General features: G+C 42.3%; 1 protein-coding gene across 2 annotated transcripts in view; it reads left to right on the forward strand.

Moving 5' to 3' along the window:
* Positions 1-10,562: 10,562 nt before the first annotated feature.
* Positions 10,563-26,800, forward strand: part of LOC121644428 (epidermal retinol dehydrogenase 2-like) — a 44,552-nt gene continuing 28,314 nt past the window's right edge. The window contains exons 1-2 of one of the 2 annotated variants that reach the window (XM_041992323.1): positions 10,563-10,825; positions 17,293-17,620. In XM_041992323.1, coding sequence (XP_041848257.1) covers positions 17,300-17,620 — 321 coding nt within the window. In that variant the 5' untranslated portion in view covers positions 10,563-10,825; positions 17,293-17,299. The remainder of the gene's footprint in view (positions 10,826-17,292; positions 17,621-26,800) is intronic. The other variant, XM_041992322.1, reaches the window with a different exon arrangement.

Raw genomic sequence — 26,800 nt, forward strand, 5'->3', positions numbered from 1 at the left:
AGAAATAATACTCGATTTAACAGACACATTTTTGCTCGATGCAGAAGACGGATATACAGACTGACGGACAGTTTTGTCTGTCTTCTGTGTCGGTTACGTGCGTAATTTGGTCCATTTTCAAGGAGCTTAGCTATCAGTTGCTTGACAAAGAAGACGGAGCAATACCACCAGAAATCACGGGAGCAGTGTTGAGCTAATTCGCAACCAGCAAAAGGAACAAACCAGAGAAGAAGAAGGGAAACAGGAAGAAGAAGACACAGAACCTACAAATTAAAAGCACTTTAAGAAGAAGAAGACACAGACGAAGAAGATGTTGAGAGAAACCATTTCTTCTTCGTGGGTTTCTTCTTCTTTTGAGATTTTTGGACAGTTGAAAAAAACTTTATAGCTGTGCATTACCGCCAGCAACCAGGGTCAAAATCCGGAAGTGAACTCTTAACTCAGCACTGCCCGCTTGTGGATGAACTGACTTATAACCAATGGAAACGTAAAAGAGGCATGGAAACGTGAGGGTGGCGACTTATGCTGAAACTGTCCATCTTCTGCGTCGAGCATAAATGGGCCTTAAGGCACGCTTTCAGCATGCAGCTTCACAGCAGAGACACACAGCTCTACTAATCGCCACTTGACTTACAGATGCTAATTTAGTTAGCTTTCAGGCTATTAATGTGAGCTTAGTATCTTAATCTAGCACTTACTAACTTAATGTAATAGAGCGGCGTAGTTTCCCACAACTAGCTACGCAGTCCAGGAACTACGCCACCGGTTAGGTTTGTTTTAAAGGTACCACAGGCCAGAGACATGTCATATAAAACCGTATGGCTTTATTAACAATCCAATAAGAAAATAATAAAATTTAAAATGAGTCCAAAATGATGTTAGCTCTGTGGCAAAAAAAAAAAGAATTCGCTGTCAGGGCTGACCCAGCACGCGGCAGCTCCAATCATTAACAGGAATAAAAGGGGTCCGCGTTCTAAACACCCATGTAATCATTCACACTCACACTGCACAGCAAGAAAGGGAATGTGGACCACCACCAGGGATTGGGCAGCCGCCCTGGGCCCGCAGCAACTGACAAAAGAAAAGGGGAGGGAGCAGTTAAAACACAGAGGCCACAGTGCTACACATTAACAAAACAAAAGCAATTATCCAACACAAGAACATGCACAAGAATTAAAACCAAAGGATCACGCAACCTAACTAAACAGCAAAGTAGTATAAACAAACAAAAAAGGAGTCAATTAAGATGGCAAGCCTGGTAGACCAATGAGTCCAGGCCCCGCAACCAGGCAGCGTCCGAAGGGGTCGGAACACCGGAACACCACCACGGGAGATTGAAGGGGAAAAAGGCCGGCAGAGCGAACACATCCGCTGTTAAAAGGGCTGTCGCGCCGCCTACTAATCAAGGTGGTAATCCAGGTGGCTGTGGCAAGACTGGCAATGCCACATAGTGGACAGGAGGAAAACAACCTCCTGCCACATCAGCATTTAATTATTTTCAGACAGCAACTCACCAATTCTGGAGTTCAACTCTCACGAACAGCGCTCAGGAAGCAAGAAGATCACACCTGAATGCATTCAGCAGCACAGCCTGCTCACATTGCTGCGTTTTGCCCTACGCCTGTCTGTGTTTTGCAGCAGGGCACGCTCACAGGGCTCACACAAGTGCTTTGATTGGCGAGGGCATGGCTGTGTTAGTAGCTAGCGCTTTGATTGGCCAGGCACAGTTTTAGTAACAAGTACTTGGATTGACTCAAGTTCTGCTACATCTTTAACCCTTTGCTACCTGAGTTACACATTTAACTTCATTTGCAGCTGCTGCAATATATTCTGACTTTAAACAATGGCAACAAAAATAGAGGATTTCACCAGTAATGACATTACCTAGTAATATGACCACAGGATAAAATATATAACAACCTAATTATAGCTTAATTAAAATAAATATAAAGGAGCTAATCAAATAAATACAAAAATAGATCAAGGCAATACATTTATTTTATTTTGTTTTGAACAGATAAAACTACAACATGCCAAATAAATACATACAATTTGAAATTTTAAATTGTGGGGTATTTCAATAAGTTGACCCGAGAATCTTTTTGTTCCATGTATCAAAAATTCTACATTTTATTTATCTTTAAATGGAGTCTCCACCTCCTAGATTAAAACATATCTAAATTCTGTTTTGGACTGGAACATTAAGCATGATCTTACTGTACTTTATGTAACACAACTTATCAATGTTTTATCCGTTTTATACTGATGTCTCACATTTTTATTCATTTTGTAAGATACAGAAAACCCTTTAAAAACAAATGCAGCTGCATTGGCAGCAGTGCCACTACCATAATGTGCATATATACGCGCAAAGCTGCGCCTCTCTGCTTTCAGAATCCAGTGCAGTTACGTTAATAGCATAAACAGTCAAAGAGTTCCATTATTTCAAAGAATGTATGTTATTTTCTGTCAGTGGCAACATAATCCAGTCTAAAGGGTTAAATTCTGTTGTCCACATGTAAAATGATGAAGGCTTTCTAACATTAAGACTTAGCATTAGCTTTAACATTCAACAGACCACAGAGGGGAAGAAAAAAGGAAAAAACACTGGCTTGCTGTTATCAGAAGCGGCCATACAATCTTTAATTAATATAGCTTTTGCTTCGTTTCAATTCTCAATCACAAACTTTAAGCAGAGTCCACTACTAAAGAGCCTGGTGCTTTCTGCTGTTTTTGATTGCTACAATTTTAATCGGTCATTGTTTGTTATTGATTAAATTGCATAATTCAAATATAAGCTTTAGCCCTATCTGGAACACCCCATCACACATATGCAGGGGGTCAAACACAGACCACAGTCCCTTTGTAGCTCAAAAGCACATGGCAGTCTATGCCACAGGGGCTGCTGCTGCATCTCCAGTCACATGAGTACCTAATTTCAACATTTTCGTCCTGTGTCCATTTCCACTCTATCACATCCACAGCTGCAAGCTCCTGTACTGAAGGTAACCCCTCTGGATGTGCAACCGCACATCTTGCATCAAGGTGCAGCTCCTCTTACACTTCTCTCTTTCCACAGTAACAACAGCTGTCCTTGTCACAAGGGGCGGGAAAGTGGCAGGGATGCCCACAGAGATTTTTTTAGGGTTGGCTACAGGGTAGCCAGAGAAAATAGCAGGGTGGCCAAAAGTTAAGTCAATGATGCATAACTACAAAAGTCCATGTAGTCTGTGGACAAAACATGAATTGGGTCAGTTTGACCTTATGGCCCAGAAGAACTCCTGATCAGAAGTGTTTCTATAAAAACAGACAAAATGAAATTATCTGCCATTATCTAGAAGATAATAAACAGATAAGATAAAATATAATGATAGGGCCTTCTTTCAGAATTGATCTTCTAAACATCAATTCTACCATCAAGAAAACATCATCTTCACCTGCTGGTCCATGAGCAGGTCCACTACCTGGAGACTGACTGGTCGGGATCCAGCTGTTCTGAGCCCTCCACTGTAAGAGATATTGATCATCATTTGCAAATAAACAGAGCCTGCTGTTACTATAAGATGATTTAGTCTGACTGTTACTACAGCACCCAGATTACAACATCCGGATATCATTTTAAACTATTACTATTCATCCCCACAGCACCACACTCTCAACATTACACCATAGCTAAAGCTGGAGTAATAAACAAATAACAGTTATGGAAGAAGCAAAAGGATGGTAATATTACACTCCAAGAAAAGGTCTAGGATTTGATCAACTCTGATATTATTCTGAGAAATAAGTCTAGTACAACTGATGTCCGTACAAGTCAGAGAAACATTTGTGGTTGGCTTAAGTTGCCTTCAGCTGTGGCCACAGTGTCATTCTGTGCCTCTGATTCTTTCTCTGGCTGCCTAGCATTCGCCCTGTGCCGCTCTCCTGTAACTGTCTCTTAGAGGAGAAGGAGGCAATGTCTTTGGAAGACTTTCTTTTCATTGTCTGTAAAATGACATTAGCACACAGTGACTAATTAAATCAGTACACTATTATAGCAACTTCTGTATAATATTAGCTGCCTGGGCAATGGCATTCAGCCAGCTAACGTTAGCTAGCATTAAAGACAAGTTCACAAAGTTGTTAGAAATGTTCTCCATCTAACGTAGATAATGGTAATAATGTTATTAACTAGCTAACCTGTGCAAACGTGAACTTATGAATGGCTTGATTTTACAAACAATGGCTTACATTAGCTTGGTAGCATCAGTGCATGTAACAGGAATTATATTGCCATTCATTCCAGGTCATGTGCATCCACATGTTAGCGCTAGCCATCATCCCTGTAATTATTTAAACCCCACTAACAGTTGGCAGAAAACCATTAAAGTGAAGTGATTGTGGTTTTATCATCTACTTACTGGCGAGCCGTTTGTAGATCTGATTGTGTCCATTCTATTACCAGTGGCAACATCGCTCTCTGATCTTCCCACTTCGGTGTCGTCGCTCTAAGGCTCTTTCAGTAGAACCCTACATGTGAGGTGCCTCTGTGCGCCTGAATAAATTACTTTTTATTTATCTTTTTTAATTAGCTTTTGAAATATTTTGAAATATTTTGATATTCAAATATAAACAAAGCATGCTGTGCCGTGTTAATAGTAAAAAAGCACATCAGCATTTCCATGCTGTGCCAACTATCTGTGTATTACATCAAAGTCATATACATGATGTAACACTTCAATCCAGTGTGCTGACTGTCCTTCAGGACATTAGCTGCTGTAGGGCAGCATTGTTAGTTCTGACTGTGAAGTGGAATCACCAAAGGTAGTATCTTAAAATGTGTGATGGCACTGACCACACCCAGCAGCTCTCTCCTGGTTGTGCAGTAATAACACTCAGCCTTGTTGAATGTCCTTTATGTATATACATACATATATATATATATACAGTCAAGCCCAAAATTATTCATACTTCTGGCAAATATAGATTTAAAGTTACTTTTACTCAACCAGCAACTTTTTTCTTGATTGGAAAAGACACAGGCATCTCCTAGAAGATTATAGGATGATGTACAAGAGGCATCATTGTGTAAAAAAAATATTTCTCAGCTTTTATTTACATTTGAACAAAAAGTGGCATGTTCAGAATTATTCATACCTTTCTCAATAATCAGTAGAAAAGCCTTTATTGGCTATTACAGCAGTCAAACGCTTCCTACAATTGATGACCAGCTTTCCGCATGTCTTCACTGGTATTTTTGCCCATTCATCTTTAGCGATGTACTCGAACTCTTTCAGGTTGGAGGGTCTCCTTGCCATCACCCAGATCTTAGCTCCCTCCACAGATTCTCAGTTGAATTCAAGTAGTGATGGTAAGTTCGACTCTTTTCACTAACCCAGGTCTTTTACTCTCGAACAGTAAAGTGAACGAATCTTGAACGAATCATGTCTTTCATTTTTACAGCAGGTGGCGTTGTAAAAAAGTCCGCGATTCTCAAGCAGTAAATACTGAAGGCAACAAAACTACTGGTAATGCCACGAGCAATTCAAACCATGTGAAAACGTAGGGAAGCAAATACACACCACAATAAAGTGATTTGTGTCCTACATCCTCCCTGCCATCGTTTAACAGCACAACAGTGACTCGGTAGCTATCACGTGACAAATGAACAAGAGACCAAGCCGAGAGCGAACGTACTGCTGAGCTTGATACAGCTTGAGCTGTGAACGAACGAAGGAAGACCCGTTCAGAGACCGAGTTGCCTGTCACGTGACAGAGAGAAGCACTAGAGAGACCAATCCAAGAGCGAACGTACTGCTCGCCAAACAGCCTGAATGATGAACGAGAACGAGACCGAGAACGAGAACGAGACCGTGCAGCCCGACTTGCTGCTCGCCACACAGCCTGAGCAGCCTGGCTGTCACGTGACAAAAGAACGAGGACCTGAGGACGGACCTGAGAGAGTCCTGAACAAATCATTTCTGTTTCCTGTCCTGACCTACTGACTGAGTTTATGCAGCTGCCTGCCATGTGGCGAGAGGAGGTACCGCATGAAAATGAACGAATCGCTCACTGAGAGGACCCTTTACTCCCGAGTCATATAAAAGATTAGTTCATACTGAACGAATCGTTCGTGACCGACACATCACTAAGTTCAACTCAGGACTCTGGCTGGGCTACTGCAAAATGTTAATGTTTTTGTCCACTAACCATTTCTTCACCACTTTCGCTGTGTGTTTTGGGTCATTATCGCCAGAGGCGGGGACCCTGGCGGTCTGATCCTCGGCTGCAGAAGATAGCTCTAGGGACGTGGAATGTCACCTCTCTGGCGGGGAAGGAGCCTGAGGTTGTGCACGAGGCTGAGCGGTTCCGGCTAGATATAGTTGGACTCACCTCGATCCATGGCTTGGGCTCTGAAACCACTGTCTTTGAGAGGGGCTGGACCCTCTTCCAATCTGGAGTTGCTCCCAGTGAGAGGCGCCGAGCAAGTGTGGGCATGCTCATTGCCCCCCCGACTTGGCGCCTGTATGTTGGGGTTTACCCCGGTGGACGAAAGGGTAGCCTCCCTCCGCCTTCAGGTGGGGGGGGACGGGTCCTGACTGTTGTTTGTGTTTATGCACCAAACAGCAGTTCAGAGTACCCACCCTTTTTGGAGTCCTTGGAGGGGGTGTTGGAGAGCACTCCTTCCGGGGACTCCCTCGTTGTTCAGGCATAAGAGTGTCCACATGTGTACTTGGCACCACAACACTCTAGGCCACAGTTCGATGATCAACTTTTTAGTCATATCATCGGACTTGCGGCCGCATGTTCTGGACACTCGGGTGAAGAGAGGGGCGGAGCTGTCAACTGACCATCACCTGGTGGTGAGTATGCTCAGATGGTGGGGGAGGATGCCGGTCAGGCCTGGCAGACCCAAGCATGTTGTGAAGGGCTGCTGGGAACGTCTGGCAGAGTCCCCTGTCAGAAAGAGCTTCAACTCCCATCTCCAGCAGAGCTTTAACCATGTCCCTGGTTAGGCGGGAGACATTGAGTCCGAATGGGCTGTGTTCCATGCCTCTATTGTCGAGGCAGCTGATGGGTATAGGCGGGCTAAGCGGAGCGCAGATTCAGTGGTCGCTAAAGGCAAAAACTCGGTCATGGGAGGAGTTTGGAGAGGCCATGGAGAATGACTTCTGGATGGCTTCAAGGAGATTCTGGTCCACCATCCGGAGGCTCAGGAGGCGAAAGCAGTGCTCCGTCAACACTGGGTACAGTGGGGATGGGGGGCTGCTGACCTCGACTCGGGACGTTGTGAGGCGGTGGAAGGAATACTTCGAAGACCTTCTCAATCCCAGCAACACATCTTCAGATGAGGAAGCAGAGTCTGGGGTGGCTGGCTCTCCTATCTCTGGGGCTGAGGTCGCTGAGGTGGTTAAAAAGCTCCTCGGTGGCAAGGCCCCAGGGTTAGTTGAGGTCCGCCAAGAGTTCCTTAAGGCTCTGGATGCTGTAGGGCTGTCTTGGCTGACACATCTCTGCAGCATCGCGTGGACACCGGGACAGTTCCCCTGGACTGACAGACTGGGGTGGTGGTCCCCCTCTTTAAAAAGGGGGACCAGAGGGTGTGCTCCAACTACAGGGGGATCACACTCCTCAGCCTCCCTGGTAAGGCCTATTCAGGGGTGCTAGAGGGGAGGGTCCGTCGGATAGTTGAACATCGGATTGAGGAGGAGCAGTGGGGTTGTCCCAGTCGTGGAACAGTGGACCAGCTTTACACCCTCTGCATTACACCCTCTGCAGGGTCTTTGAGGGGGCATGGGAGTTTGCTCAACCAATCTACATGTGCTTTGTGGATTTGGAGAAGGCATTTGACCGTGTCCCCCTGGGACTTCTGTGGGGGGTACTCCGGGAGTATGGTGTGCCGGACCCGCCTTTTACGAGCTGTCCGGTTCCTGTATGACTGGTGTCAGAGCTTGGTCAGCATTGCCGGCAGTAAATCAGAATCGTTTCCAGTGCAGGTTGGACTCCACCAAGGCTGCCCTTTTTCACCGATTGTGTTCATAACTTTAATGGACAGAATTTCTAGGCGCAGCCGAGGTGTCGAAGGGATTGGGTGCGGTGGCCTCAGGATTGGATCTCTACTCTTTGCGTATGATGTGGTTCTGTTGGCTTCATCAGGCCATGATCTTCAGCTCTCACTGGAGCGATTCGCAGCCGAGTGTGAAGCGGCTGGGATGAGAATTAGCACCTCCAAGTCCGAGTCCATGGTCCTCAGCTGGAAAAGGGTGGAGTGCTCTCTCTGGGTCTGCAATAGGATTCTGCCCCAAGTGGAGGAGTTCTTGGGGTCTTGTTCACAAATGAAGGAAGGATGGAGCAGGAGATGGACAGGCGGATCCGTGAGGCGTCTCTAGTGATGCGGACTCTGCATCGGTCTTTCGTGGTTAAGAAGGAGCTGAGCCAAAAGGGAAACCTCTTGATTTACCGATCGATCTACATTCCTACCCTCACCTATGGTCAACTTGTAGTGTATAATTATTTATGGACCTGTTAAATTTGAACTATTATAATTGTCATGTGTGGGCATGTTTGTTATTTTCCCAAATCATTTTAAGTGCGTCAGTGTGCATATCAGCATAACAGTTAACTATTTCATTTTATTGGTGTTAGGAATCCATTTAAATAAGCTTTTTTTTTTGTGGGGGGGGGGGGGGGGTTCATAATGATTGCTGAATATGTGGCTGCTTATGCTCAGATGATGTTTTGAGTTTTTTTTTTTTTTAATAATTATTTTTGGGCCACTAAAAGTACACTAAAAGTACCAGTAATATATTTTATCTTTTTTTCTTGACATTAGGTTGAGCACTATGGTCTTTTTTTTTTTTTTTTTTTTACAGACTTTTCCACAAATATCGACATCCCATAGAAGAAAGTTTGTTTGTCCTGTTCTTGAAAAAGTTTTATATTTTTTTCTTTCTTTAAAAAACTAAAAATAGAAATAAAAATGAGGTTCTTCAAAAATGACAACAAATTTCCTATAGTAGATATTTATCAAAATGTATAAGTTATGTATAACTTTTTTTGAAAGGTCTCATTACATTTGTGGACATTGACATCTTGCAGACACTCTTCAGCATTGCTCAGCCTCTCACTGTCTTCCTGCTCCTCTGCTTTTCTCACCTCTACCTCCTCACTATCTTCAGAACAACCTTCATCTCTCATTTCTTCACTTGCATCTTCTATTTCTCACTCTCTGCCACAAGCAGGACAGACCCTATTGCCTGTTGTGGAATTTTATTATCAAAGATCACACACTAAGTGAGAACCAAACAAAGTATTTTTATTAAGAGCTGATCAGCAATGGGAATCACACAGTCAAACAGCTTTGGCTGAGCGAGTCCGCAGAGATACACATGGGCTTGGTTAATATAGACTCGCATGACGTGATGGCATCAAGGTCGTTGGTGCAAATCCTCAGTACACTGTCTTCAAACCCTGCACAGCCTGGTACACAGTTTCTAAAGAATGTTATCAGTGGTGTGATGGGAGAGGAGAGCTCACTAAATATTATCTGGGTACAAGTCGTTCTCCTCCCCAGTGAAACATAAGTCAAGGTTTTTAATAATACAAAGTGTAAATAATAGAGTTTAAGGGCTATGTGTATAAATTTTCCATTACATGCCCACAATCATTGGCAAAATAAATAAATAAACAGGCTTGGCAGTCACTCTTGAGTTCTTCTAGTTTTTACTGTTTTGGTGGAGAAATATGGGTAAAGTGAATTTTATTTCTTGTTAACCTTGTCAAGGTTCAGATAAAGGTATTATATCTGTGGTGTATCACCACAAAGATTTAAAAAAAAAAAAAAAAAAAGTGTGTGTCTGAGGATTGTGGATCAAGAGTTGCACAATAAAAACTAATACATAAAAGGCACCCAGACCAAGGGTGAAAGCTACAGAAATACATGAGAACTACAGAAATAAAGTCCTACATCACACTGGGTCAAAGGCCAGGGAATAAAAAACTGTTTTAAACCACATTTATGTTCAGACAGTAAAAAAAAAAAAAACGACTAAGGAGTCCTGGAAAATCTTTCCATTTTAGAATCTGCAGCTGCAAATAAAATAAAAAGTAAAATAAAAATAAATAAATAAAGTGAACTGAAGTTTAGAGATTAATTTGATGTTAGTTTTTTTATCTCATGAAATCACCTCCCTTTCTCTGATGAGCCATTATCTGTCCCTGTTAGGATACAGATTATTGAAACTTCATGCCTTTGATATCAGAGTTATCAGACAGATAGAACTGTGTGTAATAAACCAGCCCAACACTTTAATCACCTCTAAATCTCCTCTCAGTCATGCTAACAGGACACACCTCTTTACTGACATGTAAACAAACACATTATCAGTGTTCATCTTGTAGTTTATATGCAGACTGCGTCACCTGGCTGCTTTGCATTTAGTTTATTTCAGTCACAGGTTGATTAACTTAAAAAACTATAAAAATGAAAACAAAAATAAAGAAAGAACATCCGTACTCAAAGCCCCACAATGCCTGGCGCAGAAGCAGTGACGTATGAGCGTCCCCTGATAAGACGACGTCAGGCGTTGGGCGTCTCCTGACTGGCGTACTGGAGTTTGCGGTGACATCCTTTTACATGTCGACGCCCTCCGGCTGAATAAACTGCTGATTCCACCCGGAGAAGCACTTAGTCGCGAGCCCGTGTCCTCCACAGACTCCACCGGGTCTTTAACACCTGGAACCCGTCGCTTTGACTCCGGTTTGACGAGCCGCGGGTCATCACGTCAGTCGGACAAAGGTCAGAGACAAGCGGACCGCTGGTTATCTGCTCGGAACGGCTCGTGTCCTGGTAAGTTTCAGAAGTTAAACTGGACCGAGGTGGGGGAACATTTCAAACTTTTTTTCTAGTGTCTCAGACCCAGTGATAGAGTCGATAAACCGGAGTTAAACAAAGTTTGGTGGTTAATCTGTCAGGGTAAATTAGTTAATCACGGGTTAACCCATCAGCGCTACTGAAGTTGGAGCAGTTGATGAAGATACACAGAAACTTTAGCGCGACTTGGCCTGATTTCACTAGTGGGTTCACGCCTCCCACTGGTGAATGTTTGATAGTCCGCAGAGGCAGAATCAATACTTCATTAATCAATAACTGATTCCTGACCTGGGGAGTTGTAGAAGCGTGTAAAAGAGCAATAAAACCTGTAAGAAGCAGGTACAGAATACCATTCAGGCTATTATTGGTTTCTGTTATTAAAATTTAAGTGTCTAGTTCGGGGCTACTCAGTGGGGTCCTACGACGGCCGCAGTCCTGCAGGTTTTCAATGTGTTCCTGCTCCAACACACCTGACTCAAACTAAAGAGTCATTGTGCAGAGCTTCATAGGCCGTTGGGTTGACTTGAGTCAGGTGTGTTGCTAACAGCCTGTCAAGTTCTGTACAATTACTCCTTAATAATTTGAATGAGGTGTGTTGGAGCAGGAATACAGGGAAAACTGGCTGGATTGTGGCCCTCATAGGACCTTATTGAGTAGCCCTGCTCTAAATTCTCCCTTAGAGTGAGTGTGATTGGTTGTTGGTCCTGCGATGGACTGTTGCCAGGTGGATCTGCCCCTCCCTGTTAACAGCTGGGATGGGCTGCAGCCCCCGCGACCCTGAATTAGATTAAGTGGTATAGAAATTGGAAGGATGAATGAAGTGTCGGACCAACTAGTTTCTGTGTCTGGAGTCAGTTTATGGAACAATGTGGATAAAAAAACACAGAAGCAAAATCAGACTTTGTGTTTATTTAAATGATTAAAGCCGCTATGAATAAAAAACTGCTCCGTTATTCCATGTAAGACCTGGCCAGGGACATCAGATGGAAACTATTAGCTCTTTGGCTAAATCTGTGGTAAGTGTTGTAAGGCATTAGGGTTACTGCTGATGTGTGTGTGGTTTCCTCCAGGTGTGCTGCTGTGTGTTGTTTGGTTTGGTCACGTAGTCTAATGTGGTCTAGATTCCAAAGAATTCAGTGGAATCACCCTTTACACACATTTCACCTTACACACATGCTCAACTTTGTTTATTTACGTGTTGACAGCAGAGTAGCTGCTGTGGTTCTAGAGGCTGCAGTGCCGGTGTTCTGTCAGTTTAGCATACGCATCAGAGTAGCATACATTACGTTAATGCGCACCCGGGCTAGGGTTAGGGTTAGGGTTAGGGTTAAGGTTAGGGTTAGGGGTTAGGGGTTAGGGTTAGATGCAGTTAGTTTGCACTATGCGTATGCTGATCTGACAATGTATGCTAAACTGACAGAACACCGGCTCAGTTAGGAAATTATGACGATGTCCATGTGAAACGATTTAATTCTCTGCATTTTGAACGCGTGACACTAACAACATGGCAGGCTGCCACGGCTGAATCCATGTAGGGGAAACACTGGATAAGTTCTCCAGGTCATCACAGTCCCAGCTAGATGCTCTGCAGCTCAGGCACATATACCTACGTAGCTGTGTGCAGTAGTGATGCGCGGGCCGCCCCCTAACCCGCGGGTTACCCGCGGGTCGGGTTGGGGCGGGTCAAAGAATTTTCGCTTCTCTGCGGGGCGGGTTGGTGTGGTTTACTATTCTAAAATATCTAGTTCTACCTATTAATTTTATTTTTTGTCAAACTAAAAATAAAGACCCTAATCAGTGTCTGCATTTTGTTACTATAACATGTAAGACAAAATATTTATCAGTTATTTAAACACAGGTCACGTTTTATAACGTAATGTCCACGTAGGCACGTAGTAGGCTACGCAGGCTACAAGCAACAAAAGATGGAAGAAGAAGTGTTGAATAACATTCGTTCAGGAGGATTCGTCCTTAAAAAGAAGAAGGAGGGTCAAATGGCTAAATCACAGGTTTGGGACAGGTTCAGCGAGGTAATCAGTGCAGACAACAGCAGCAGCATTGGTTATGTGCTTTTTAACACTTAAACGCTTAAACGCTTTAAAACACTTTATTTATTTGCCTATTTATGTTTATGGGCTTAATGTTCAAATGAAAATACATTTTGTGTTGCCAGTTTCCAGTGCCAATTTAGGAGACCATATGCACCTTTCTCAGACTAAAAAAAAGCATTCGTCAATATCATAACATGTGTTTTAATGGGGCGGGGCGGGTCGGGTTAAAAAAATAGAAGCGGAGGTGCGGGGCGGTTTGGTGCGGTCAAATTTTTTTAAAAGAGCGGGACCTGCGGGTTGGAAAAAACCCGACCCGCGCATCACTAGAGTGGATACGCCTGCTTTGCCTCTGTGTTGAAGGTTTTATTCTTGTTATACAGACAAAACTAGGGATGCACGATATATCGGCATTAATATCGGTATCGGCCGATGTTAGTCATTTTTTAACATATCGGTATCAGTCCAATAAGCAAAACTAGGCCGATATTTACAGCCGGTATTTATTTTCATATAATTGCTGATTGTGTACGTGTGTCGGAAGGTTTGGCCATGCAGCCATGTTTGGACATGTGACAGCGATGCAGCACTACATTGTGGGATGTAACTGAAGCAAGAAGCAATTTTAGCTGTGTGGTAATTTTTACAGTGTAGAAAGAAGGTACTCGAAAAGCAGTATGCAATATCTGCAAAGTCGAAGTAATGCAAGGAGGATGCCTTGTTAATTCATATAGCACCACAAATTTGATATGTCATCTGAAAAACTGCCATCCAGAACTTCACAAACAATGGTGGGAAGCTAACACCCCTAATGTTTACCTTCTTTTCACTTTGTACAGAATTTGATCATCTTAAACCTTTTAAAACAAAATATATATATCGACATCGGTAAATAGCGGTTATCGGCCAAAACAACAATATTAATATCGGATATCGGTATCAGTTAAAATTTTCATATCGGTGCATCCCTAGGCAAAACAAAAACAAACGTGAATATTTCACAAAACTTAATTTATTTCAGTAATTCAGCTTAAAAAGAAAAAATAATATATAGACTCTTTATATTCAAAGTGAGATATTTTAAGCATTTATTTGTCATAATTGTGATGATTGTGGTTTACAGCTTATGAAATCCCAAAAATCTAAATCTCAGAAAAGATTTAATGTTGTAGCCGCTAAGAGCCACACTCGAGTCAGATAATTAATCCAAAACACCAGCAAAGGACTCCTGAGCATCTAAATGGTCTGAAGGCTGCTGACCTGACAGCTGTGCAGAAAACCGTCACTGATTCTCCACAAGGAGGGAAAGTCAACCGGTGGCTGCAGAAGAAGCTGGATGTTCTCAAAGTGCTGCATCAAAGCTTATCAATAAAAAGTTGAGTGAAAGAAAAAGTTGGAACAACCAGCAGGGATGAAGCAGCTGGAGAGGATGGTCAGAAAAAAGGCGTTCAGAAATGTGGGGGAGCTTCACCAGGACTGGACTGAGGCTGGAGTTCGAGCTACCAGAGCCAGATCCTGGACCTGGACTTCACATGTCGTTTTCCTCTAGTCCAGCTGCTCCTGAACACAACGTCAGAAGCTTCTTACCAGACTTAACTGGCTGAGCAGTGGTCCAAAGTCCTTTTCTGATGAGCAAATCCTACATCTCATGTGGAAATCCAGGTTCCAGAGTCTGGAGGAAGACTGGAGAGACTCTAAAAGTCCAGCGTGAAGTTTCCACAGTGGGTGGTGATGTGGGAGCCACGTCATCTGGTGCTGGTCCACTGGGTTTTATTAAGTCCAGAGTCCACGCAGCATCTACCAGGAGGTTTTAGAGCTCTTCTTGCTTCCTTTGTGGAGATGCTGACTTTATTTTCCAGCAGGACTTGACACCTGCCCACACTGCCACAAGAACCAGAACCTGGTTCAATGACCAAGAGATGACAGTGGCCAGCAGACTCTCCAGACCTGAACCCCAGAAAACCTATAGAGCAATGCCAGGAGAAGATGAGACACATGAGACCGAGCGATGCAGAAGAGCTAAAGGCCGCTATTGAAGCATCCTGGTCTTCATTCCACCCAGCAGGACCACAGGCTGGTAACATCCATACCATGCCGCACGGAGGCAGGGGTCCATGAAGAAGAGGCTCACACCACCTGAGTTCATATATTAGACTCTTCACATGGCCAACATGTCTGGATTCAATATCCTTTTATTTTATTTTTATTTTTTTATTGATTTCATGTAATATACCAATTTTCTGAGATTTAGATTTTTGGGTTTTCATAAGCTGTAAACCACAATCATCACAATTATAACAAATAAATGTTTGAAATATCTCACATTGAGGTTTGAGAGGGGCGGGGCTTGGTGACGGAGCGAAGTCATTCTTTTATAGATTTTATTTAAATCTGTAAAAGAACAAAAGCTCTTCACTTTAATGGATTATAGCCGTTATCTCACCTCTGCCCTCCAATCTGTGTTGTATGTTCCATTTAGTGTCTCATTAGCTGGACTCTGTCCTCGCTGGCCTTCACACAATCTGAAACGTAGATAATAACACCAGCAATGAAAGATAACTCAACCATGTTGACCTCTGAGTTGTGGAAAAAAATAGAAAAATTACTTTTAATAATTGTATTAATACAGCTTTAAAAACATAGTTTCATTATTGAATGGAGCAGAATGTGGCAGCGACTGACTGTGTAGACCACAGCTGGTGATGAAATGTCTCTTTTGGTTGATGTTCGCCTGCACGTACGAGCTTCACCACCTTCACAGACACGTCACCATTATAGATGTTCAGGCTGCCATCATTATCAGAGAAATAATCAGGATTATTCTGTATAAAAACATTTCTATAACTGTGTAGAATCACCTAAAACACCTGATAGGTCTTAAAGTTTATTTCTTTTTATTTATTTGATGGTATCCTAAAATAATATAACAACAAAAGAAAGTAACTAAGAAGTCTCATTCCAACTAAAACTCCTGTGCTGTGTGAAAAATAAATAAATCCTACATGTAAACTCAGGATTTCTCTCAGAGACAAACAAATGGAAAGGCTACAGGACCTCTACTTGGGAGGCTTCTTTCTGGAAACCACATTATCAGCATTTCCTTTTAAGCTTAGTAGAGAATTTAAAAACCCAGGAGAAAATGTGTAGTTAGGTTGTCCTATAGATCGATGCTTTATTGATCCAGAGGGAAGTTGTGTGGCAGTCATTCACATCATTATAAGACAAACTCACTAGAATCATCAAGTAAAAATGCATATAAATGTAGCAATAAATTAAAATTATTTGTTATATATAATTGAAACAGTTGAAAATGGAAACAAAGATTAATTTGTGTCATGTTTTATAGGTTTTTTAAATTGAAAAACAATTTTTTTGACATTTTTGTATAATTTTTTGACATCAGTTTGTTTATTGAGCCATTTTATGTTTCTGTCCTCCATGTATTTGTGTCATGAATCAAGTAGTGGTGACATCCTTCCTCCTCTAGTGAAACCCTCCAGATGGTCCTCACATTTTGTCTCATCATGATCAGGTCACAGCCGCTCTAGCGGCAGCTAAACGATGTCATCATCTAAAAAAAGTCAAATTACAATCTGTACAATGAGAAGACTCCAGATTGTGAAGATAAAACTCATCACAGGAGCAGCGACCAGACCAAATCACCATGGAGGTGATGGAGGTGGAGAGCTGTCTACATGCTCCAGTTCATGTGTGTTTCCTGATTGGACTTGTTGAGGGACTGAGGGTCAGCGGGTGGGGGAGTGCTATCCCGTCATCCCGGATGATCATCCAGGATTCATTCTGGTCCTATTTGGTAGTTCTGGGTCTCTGGTTAGAGACCAGATGATGAAGGACCAGGAGGAGGTTCTTCTAATCCGACCTCATGTTGCAAGACATTGGGAAGATGGTAATGAAGCTGGAATCCTGTAAGCTCAGTTTTTCCGTGTTTTGACGTTTCTGATGGAGTCGAGATGATCTGAGTTTTTGGAACATCCCAACAAGCCGGTAAAAAAATCCCGATGCTGCAGGTGTCCAGATCACGGCACCTGTCCTGTGTGATCTTTATTAAAAGATCTATATTTATTATTGGCACTAAATCCCGATCAAACAGTTGATATTTCCCTAGATTTCACTCCATTTGATAACAGTATGTGGTGTCTCTGTCGGGATCTAGTCATGCTGTAACTGTTATTGATAATAAACAGCTGCTCGTCTTCATCAGTTTAAGGTTGCAGGTTTACACACTAGAGCAGCTCAGTAAAAACACACTAAGTTCTGGTTTGGGTCGGATTTCCTCCTGTTACTGTTTCATGTGATCCATGTGTTAATGATGTTTTTACCAAACCTTTACCTTTTCACGAATAATTTTTTTTTTTGTGTGTGTGTGTGTCTTAGACTCATCATGAATTTCTTCCTGGAAACAATCCAAGTCCTCCTCCTGTCCATCTGGTACAACGTGGAGTCTCTCGTTTACCTCTTACTTCCCAGGAAGAAGAAGAATGTAGCTGGAGAGCTAGTGTTGATCACCGGAGCAGGGAGTGGGATCGGTCGCCTCATGGCTCAGGAGTTTGCTGCTCTCGGCACCGTGTTGGTGTTGTGGGATATTAACCAGGAAGGTCTGAAGGAAACCGCCAGAATCACCAAATCCAGAGGAGCCAGCAGAGTCCACTATTACCTGTGTGACTGCAGCGACAAGAATGAAGTCTACAGAGTGGCTGACCAGGTGAGGAACCTCTGTGGGGCAAACTGGGATGGATAGCTACCCTTTAGGTGATCTATGGTTTTCCAGGCATTTATATCCTGTCCAGGAGGTTTACAATCCAGCCACTAAATGTAGTGTTTATTTAGAGCAGGGGTCAAAGGTCCATATCTACTCTCTACTGAAGGCCAGAGCTCTGGAACAATTTGCAAAAACACATTTATTGATCAAACTTTTTCAGTTTTTTCTTTCATGTATAAACATGAAACATGAATCACTGAGTGGCTGGCTGCCACCATACAGTCTAGGTGTCACAGAGGTGGAGACTCACCGCTTTAAAACCTGGTGAACATAAAGATTGTTATCACTAGATCACTAATATCCAGGAACACTTTATTCCACATTATCAGGAGCAGCCAAAGATCAACCAGTGAGCAGATCCAGTGTTTCTGAGAAAAACAATAATAAGCCTCGTTTTCACCAGCGGATGCGAGTTGGGACGGTTAGGGTGCCGATGTGGTTTGTAAACTGTAATCTCTGTAATAATCTTACCGGTGAGGTGGCATTTGTATGCCAGGTAGCACAGGGAGCGACTGTTTTACAACCAATTAACAGATTGCAGTTCAAGCTCCACCCTTTTGGGTCAGTTAGGTTGGCACACCAACGATAGGTTTTATTATGAAGGGACTTATTGTCAGGTTAATATAGTGATGAAAGCATGTCAGTATACCTGCATATAACACTAAATTTTTTAAAAACGGTTGAGGCAGTGTTCTTTTTCCTCTCCGATCATACAGTCTTGTGTACGTGTACATGCCTAGTAATTTACTATCATGCCTGACAGTCAGGTTATTGGTCAGTAGAGGAAGGATCCCCCCTCTAATGGATAATTTAGGTCCTTTCCATTAGTATGTGCTTCATTGCTGCTAAGTGTTCATGGAATTATTCTTGTCGTATTACCCTCCACTTAGAGAGCACATTAACAGTAGATGTACTTCCTTTTATGGGCTTTTATGCCCCCCCACCGCCCCACCCCCAATGCGTTGTAGTCCACTTGTGTCCTGTTTGATTTGATTTGAAATGAACCGAGAGCTACATTTGTTCTCTCTTTTGATCCCCATCAGCTTGCTTGTGTATTTACACCTCCGCTAACTTATCAGACTTTCTAAGTTATCTGGGGTCCTGTCCACATGGGGGCAGGTTTAGGTGATTTTGCTGCAGGTGTTTATTGTTTAGGAAAGTGCTGGTTCCACAATGGTTGGTCTGGATCCTCAACGCCACCAGCAAATAGATTACTGGGCTATTGATGTTTTAATAAAGTTAAAAAAAGAACAGGGAAGCCGAAGCCAGACCAACGTTCACACAAATGCTGTTTTACACACTGTGTTTCAATGAAGTTAAAAAGAAAAAACAATGAACAGCAGACCAAAGGATCAGTAAGATTCAGAAAGTGATCCTGTGATAGATGTCGTATTGCGTGTCCACCTTTCAAGCTGCTGGACAGCCACAGCAGCCATCACAGAAGAAAAGAAGCTGACTGAGTTCCTTCTCCACCACCTGGTCTTCCACAGATGAAGGTGGTAGAATGACGGCTGACCACTCGTTGACAATCAACTTCAGATAGACTGAGGCTGATCAATCAGAGGAATCATTCATTTAGAGTAAATTATTGTGTTATTTTGCTTGGCAGCTGATTTAAATTTCAGTAGGAGATTTATGTAGCTTCATGTTGACTTCTAATGAAATGAAAAATACTTTTTTAATCTCAAAGGGAAATTGCAAAATTCTCTCGGTCGTGTGACTATATCGGGCATTTAAGGAAACAGTAGGTTATAATGGAGCCTGATGACCTAACCATCAGCTTTTAGGACCAAACCTTCAACATGTTGATTAGAGCCCGACTGAATGATCGGCCGGGCAGCCAATTAAATCGGCACATTGTAGCTCTTTTCAAAATAAACATAAGTGGCCGGAGTTTCGCCAAATAAATGCAGATATATTCTTAATTACTCATAAAACAGTAAATGCTGTCAAGTGTCGGAGTCGTCAGAATGATGTTGTTGTGTGGCTTGTCCACTAGATGGAGCTCTGACTCCATTCAATCCTTAGTTGTCACCGCTGTCAGCAGGAGCTTCACGACAATGTTGAAAAATTAAGAATGACTCAGCATGTCTCCAGTTTTAGTTTAACTCTGTTTGTCATATGTTGCATCATTTTCATTTGCGTTGCATTGCTAAAGTTGTGCTAACCTAGCTTAAGTTAGCACCAGGAGGGGAAAAGTTAAAATGGTTAACATTACTCTGTGTCTATCATGATGTTACTTCTAGTTTTACTTGGTCAGAAAATACCAGAATGAGACTCAGGCTGTAACAGCAGCTCACTGTTTGTTGTGGAGTAACATGAGTTCCATGTGACCATTATTTGTTTAAATTACAACTCTGTTAAAGATGACATGTTTGGCATCTAAGAAAAGAGTCCGGTTTTTATTTTGGTTCATAGGAGTCATGACTTCATGAAAATAATGGAGTTAAGAAAATGTGATTTACCATTAGAGGGCAGCATCAATCATGTTTTCCTTCACTTGTTATATTGCTTATATATAGAGTACACCTATGGTCTAAATCTAAAGATAAATTAATTTGTATAACTGGTAGCTATTTTAATGCTTCATAGAAAGAATAAATCACAATGCAAATTAGGCCTGAACGATTTTGGAAAATAATCAAATTGCAATTTCATTTGCGATTATTTTTCAATGTCCTCATGTATTTTTCAACAAACACAAGTAATAAATCAGTCTGTACTATAATAATCAGATTTATTGTATATACATTGTTCTTTCTTATAAATTAGGCTTATGTTAAGATAAAGACACATGAAGCAGGAATGACTATGACTATCTACTTTAATTACAGTTGTAAACTTACTAAATACTTTGACTTGCAGTCTTGTAAGCATTCATCATGGCAAGGTGACAAAATTCAGCCAAACAAGTGTGGTGTAAATATAAGTGTAAGTTAGTAATAAGTCACACAAACTAAAGTGCAGCAGATTACAACAATAATGCAAACAAATCTGTGGCTTTACCACTTAAACATTTCCAACTCTCATGTTTCATGAAACGTATGTAAACCTGTCTGAACATGTCTTAAACACTGTCTGAACTGAAGTAATAACTTTATAAATAATTAAAATAAAATATACATACATAAAACATAAAGCTTAGCGATATCCAACATTAACATCACACAAACTGAAATGTAGGAAAACTAAGGAGAACAAATATGTTCTGGACTTGTTTTTCTTTTAATTAAATCAAAGTCCCAATGAACAAAAATAAACAAGTGTATGTTCTTATTAAACCTTAAGAAAGAAAAAAACTTAGTAATGGCAGCAAACAACATACATCAGTGCAAAATGAACGGCACAGTCAGCCAGAAAGATTCTTCTGTTTAGTTCTAAGTAGCTCAAAGATTTTTAGCGAGGAAAACCAGCATGTCAACTTTTGCTGGTTTTAAAGATGAGTTACTGTATTCCCTTCTTCACTAAAAAGACGCTCTGAAGGAAGACTCGTGGCAGGGACACAGAGAGACTTATGGGCCAGCTTGCACAATCGTGGAAAATTAATTTTGTGCACTTTCCACCACTCCAAGGGCTCATCTTCTCCATCAATGAGGTAACTATTTAGATTAGATTAGATTCAGCTTTATTGTCATCACACATGTACAGGTACGTGGCAACGAAATGCAGTTTAACATCTAACCAGAAGTGCAAAAGCAGCAAGTGCAGATAGAAGAAATTAAGTATGTACATGGTATGTTATGCAAATATTTACAGTGATTTACAGATGCAACAAAAGCAGCAAGTGCAGATATAAGAAATAAAATATGTGCACGGTATGTTATGAGAATATCTTAGTGATTTACAGAATGGATTATGAACATATTATCTAGATTAATATGGGCTTTAAATATAGTCAACTATAAACAAACTATGAACATAATTTACAGGATGAAATATGCAGATGATAAATTATTCTATACAAAGCTACAGGTGGAATGACATGAAATATTGCAATAATATAGGCAGTAGCTACCTAGGATTGCTAAAAACTAGTGATATGCGTGAGTGCAGGATAATCAAGTGGTACAGTGGTGGCGGAGAACAGTTTATGGTCCAAGGAGGAATGGGGGGTGGGCAGTGAAGTTGTGTGTCGGGGTCAGCAAGAATTCAGTAAGGACACAGTTCTGGGGAAGAAGCTATTCTTCAGTCTGCAGGTCCTTGTCCGGAAGCTCCTGAAGCGTTTGTACGAGGGCAGTAGGGAAAACAGTCTATGGGCAGGGTGGGAAGAGTCCTTAAGAATGCTGCGGGCTCGTTTCAGACAGCGTTTTTTCTGAACATCCTCGATGGCTGGAAGTAGAGTACCTGCAATGCGTTGGGCAGTTTTCACCACCTGCTGCAGTGCCTTGCGCTCCGCGATCGAGCAGCTTCCATACCAGACTGTAACACAGTTTGTTAGGATGCTTTCGATCACACAGTAGTAAAAGTTCAGCAGGATGTCTGAAGACAGGTGGTTCTTCCTCAGTGACCTCATGAAGAACAGGCTCTGGTGAGCTTTTTTGACCAGACTGGAGGTGTTGGTGGTCCAGGACAGGTCCTCTGAGATGTGGGTACCCAGGAACTTGAAGCTGGAGACACGCTCTACGGCCTTCCCGTTGATCCAGATGGGGTCGTCTGTGCCTCTTTTCTTCCTCCTGAAGTCTACAATGAGCTCCTTGGTCTTGCTGGTGTTGAGGAGCAGGTTATTTGCAGTGCACCACGTGGCCAGGTGTTGCACCTCTTCTCTGTAGGCGGTCTCATCATTGTTCCTGATGAGACCAATTACCGTGGTGTTGTCAGCAAACTTGATGATGGAGTTGGATCCATGCACAGGTCTGCAGTCGTAGGTGAAGAGAGAGAAGAGGAATGGGCTCAGCACACAGCCCTGTGGCACCCCGGTGTTGAGGGTGATGGTGGTGGAGCAGGTGTGGCCTGACCTAACGTACTGTGGTCTGTTGGTCAGGAAGTCCATAATCCAATTGCAAATAGATGTGTCGGTGCCCAGATCTCCAAGTTTAGTGATTAACTTGGAGGGGATGACGGTGTTGAATCCTGAGCTGAAGTCAGCAAACAGCAATCGTGCATATATATGTTGCTGTTGTCCAGGTGTGTAAGCACAGAGTGCAGCGTTATGGAAACTGCGTCGTCTATGCTCCTGTTGCTGCAGTAGGCAAACTGGTGTGGATCCAGTGTGGGTGGGAGGGAGTTCTTTAGGTGTGCCAGGACCAGCCGCTCAAAGCACTTTATAATGGTGGATGTGAAGGCTACTGGGCGGTAGTCATTGAGGCAAACCGGGTTGGAGTGTTTCGGCACCGGCACAATGGATGTAGTTTTGAGACATGTTGGCACAACTGCTTGGGCAAGGGACAGATTGAAAATGTCCGTGAAGATCCCAGCAAGCTGCTCTGCACATGCTCTGAGCACACATCCAGGGATGCTATCAGGACCAGCAACTTTGCGGGATTTATCCGGCTCAGCGCTGTGTAGACATCAGTGGAGGACAGTGTAAGGGGCTGGTGGTCTGCTGACAGTGTGGTCTTGGCAGCAGTGTCTTTGTTTTTGTTGTCCCACTTGAAGCGAGCATAAAAGTCATTAAGCTTGTTCAGGAAGTAGGTGTCCATAGCTGTGGGGGTGGGTTTGCTGGGTTTGTAGTCTGTGATGGCCTGAATACCTTGCCACATACATCTGGGGTCACAGTTGGAAAAGTGACCCTCTATCTTGAGTTTGTAGCAGTACTTGGCCTTTTTGATGCCCCTTCTCAGGTTAGCCCTGGATGTGCTGTAGGCATGTGCATCACCTGATCTGAAGGTAGTGTTACGGGCCTTCAGCAGGAGCCACACCTCCTTGTTCATCCATGGCTTCTGATTAGGGTACGTGGTGATCTGCTTCTTTGTCGTGATACTGTCAATTGTGGTGGTGATATAGTCCAGAATAGAGGAAGTATAAGTGTCAATGTCCGTGTGTGAGTTGCCGGTGACCTGGGGAGCAAACATACTCCAGTCCGTGTGTTGAAACCTGTCCTGGAGTGCAGAGTCTGTCCCCGCTGGCCACACTTTGACGATCCTCACGGATGGTCTGACACGTTTGATGAGGGGTGAATATTTGGGAGTGAGGAACAAAGAAAGGTGGTCTGATTGTCCTAGGTGGGGGAGGGGGGTCGCAGTGTAGGCACCTGCCACGTTAGAATAAACATGGTCCAAAGTTTTGTTTCCTCTGGTGTTGCAGGAGGCATGTTGGTGGAATTTGGGGAGCGCTGTCTTTAGGTTTGAGTGATTAAAATCACCCGCAACAATAAATGCAGCCTCTGGGTGGGCAGTCTGTTGTTTGCTAATAGCCGCATGAAGTTCGTTCATTGCAAGCTTGGCATTAGCATCTGGAGGAATATAAGCTGCGGTTATGATGGTGGATGTGAACTCCTGTGGCAGATAAAACAGTCTACACTTCAATCAATCAATCAATCAATCAATCTTTACTTATAGAGCACTCTTCATACATAAATGCAGCACAAAGTGCTTTCCATGGTTAAAACAATGCCCCCCCCCCCAACCACCACACACACAACCCCCTCCCTCCCCTCTTGTGTACAAGCAAGCATACACATACACATACACACACACATACTTGCACATATTAAAAGACTAACCACTTAACCATGAGAAACTCTAGGTTAGCTGAACAGTGTCTCCCAAGAGTAATAGAATCCGTACACCAGGCCTTGTTGACATGAATGCACAGTCCTCCACCTCTGGTCTTACCGGAGTCATTTCACTCTGCCTCAGCAACATCTTCAAGTTGCAAGGGCGAAGCATTGCATGCCACGATGGGCTTGAAGAAGCTACCAAGAGACTTCTTCACTTTTGTGCCAGAGGGCTGCACACTTTCAGGCCTTGGAGTGGTTTCTGTGCGAGACCTCTTCTCCTACCAGATGAAAAGCAAAAAAACTAACAAAAAAGAAAAAAAAAAAAAAACGCAATTGGTAATCAAGTTAGATAAAGAATGAATTAATATAAGGTGTTTTGGTGAAATAATAGATACATAATTGTTACTAACCTGGTTATGTGCACGCCTTGCTGATTACAGCATTTCAGTCTTGACTCTGGTCTTAATGGCAGGAATGTTGTCTGTGGTGATGTACAGGGTTTTGAACCTGGGGTTTAGGAAGGCTGCAACATCCAAAAGCTCCTGGATCCTGGGGTCATTGTACTTGTCATAAAGGTATGCCAGGACCTTGGTTTTGATTGACCTGAGGTAGGAGATGCTCACATAGTTCTCTCCAGAGAGAGCATCTGTAAAGTCCTGGAGAGGATGCAGAGCGTTGTGAACAGACTCCCAACACCTCAATATCCTACCATGTTGGGATGAAGGAGCGTGAATATCGGTCACCTGACAATACGTGAGATATGGCTTTGAGCTGCTCTAGCACCCTGGCGATTATCTTTAAGTCAGTCTGCAGAATGATGGCCTTGCGGCGTTTGTCCACTAGATGGAGCTCTGACTCCATCCAATCCCACATTCATCCCTGTCTTTTCAACAGCGCTAGCTAGTAGCTACAGCCAGGTTATATTAAAGCAGTGAGCTGAGTGGAGCTTGCCGACAGGTAAGTTTATAATAATGTTGTGAAATATTTGACTCAGCATGTCTCCAGTTTCAGTTTAACTCTGTTTGCCGTGTGTAATGACAAGTGATGCGTGCTTCGCTGTGTCGGTCAGCTTTTTATTTACGCTGCATTGCTAAAGCTGTGCTAAATTAGCTTAAGGCGCTCCCCGTTGTAATGTTTTGGCTAACTGCTGTAAGCAGAACTCTTACTTTGAAGTGTGAAACACCGGAACTGTATGTGCATGTAAAATGTTAGAGCATTGCAACAGTGACTTTTAGCACATCAGGAGCATGCAAAGAACCAGCTGATGTCCGCTGTTAACACATATCGTGTGGTTAAGTTATTTTTAAAAAACAGCTAGTCATAACACCCGTCTATGTTAGCACTAACATCACTGTTATCCCAACCTAGCATAGCATTAGCTAAGTAGCCAGTAACTGCAGAAATAACGTAAGTGTACAAAATATCTGAGAGTACAGAACGATCATTCATCACTCTGTCAGCTGCAGGTTGAGGCGTATTTTAGGAGAGATGTGAATGCAGAGGGGAGGAGCTTTATTCACATTCAGCACCAAAAACTTTATTAATATTACAGTCTGTCTTCACCACCGTCATGATGTCATGTCTCCCTTTGTTTTACTTTGTCAGAAAATACTAACGAGAGCGGCTGTAACAGCGACTCTGTGTTACAGTTGTGCCAGACAACGGTGACCATTATATGTAAAATACAACGCTATCAAAGGTGACATCTTTCTGACATTTAATAAAAGCATATCTGGTTTTTATTTTGGTTGATATATGATATATGCCATGATATATTTCATGACAAAGAAAATATTAGAGTAAAGAAAATGTAATTTAACATTAAAGGGCATCAGAAGGCTGCATAAATAATGTTTAACTTCACTCATGTTGGTTATATAAGGCAAACACCTTATATATTTTTTTCTACCTGTACTTTAACCTACTTCTAATTTACATCAGCAAGAAGAACAAAACAAGACCTATTTAATTATTTCATCATTCATTTATACAGTTCATTTATAGATTGACTTTTTCAAGGTTATATATTTAAATTTTCCAGTTATTTAATGTTTTGTTGCATGTTTTTGGAAATTCTTCTGTTTTAAAGTGGTGTTGTTAGCATTAATGAACCAAACATTAAGTTAATTTATTCATTATAATTTTTTTTTTTTTTTAAACATTTTAAAACATTTTTAAACTTGTACTTTGATTCTGAATCGTCTGCATCTTGATGCATCTAAAAAGCAACCTTTCACCACCCTACTCATGTGACCTCATGTTTGCAAAGTCATGATATCTGCGAGATAAGGTGGGCAAAATTCAATTCAATCTGAATTCTAAAATGAAGAGGGAGCCAGTAAAGCATTTAGGGCACTGGGGTCTTAGGATCTGTGAGCCCAGGAATGTACGACCACTTCTGGTTTCTGTGTCGTTGACCTGATGAATTGTCTTAAAATAAAAACAAATCAGCTAAACATTAACGT

This window comes from Melanotaenia boesemani, chromosome 8 (assembly GCF_017639745.1).
Source record: "Melanotaenia boesemani isolate fMelBoe1 chromosome 8, fMelBoe1.pri, whole genome shotgun sequence".
Taxonomy (NCBI): Eukaryota; Metazoa; Chordata; class Actinopteri; order Atheriniformes; family Melanotaeniidae; genus Melanotaenia; species Melanotaenia boesemani.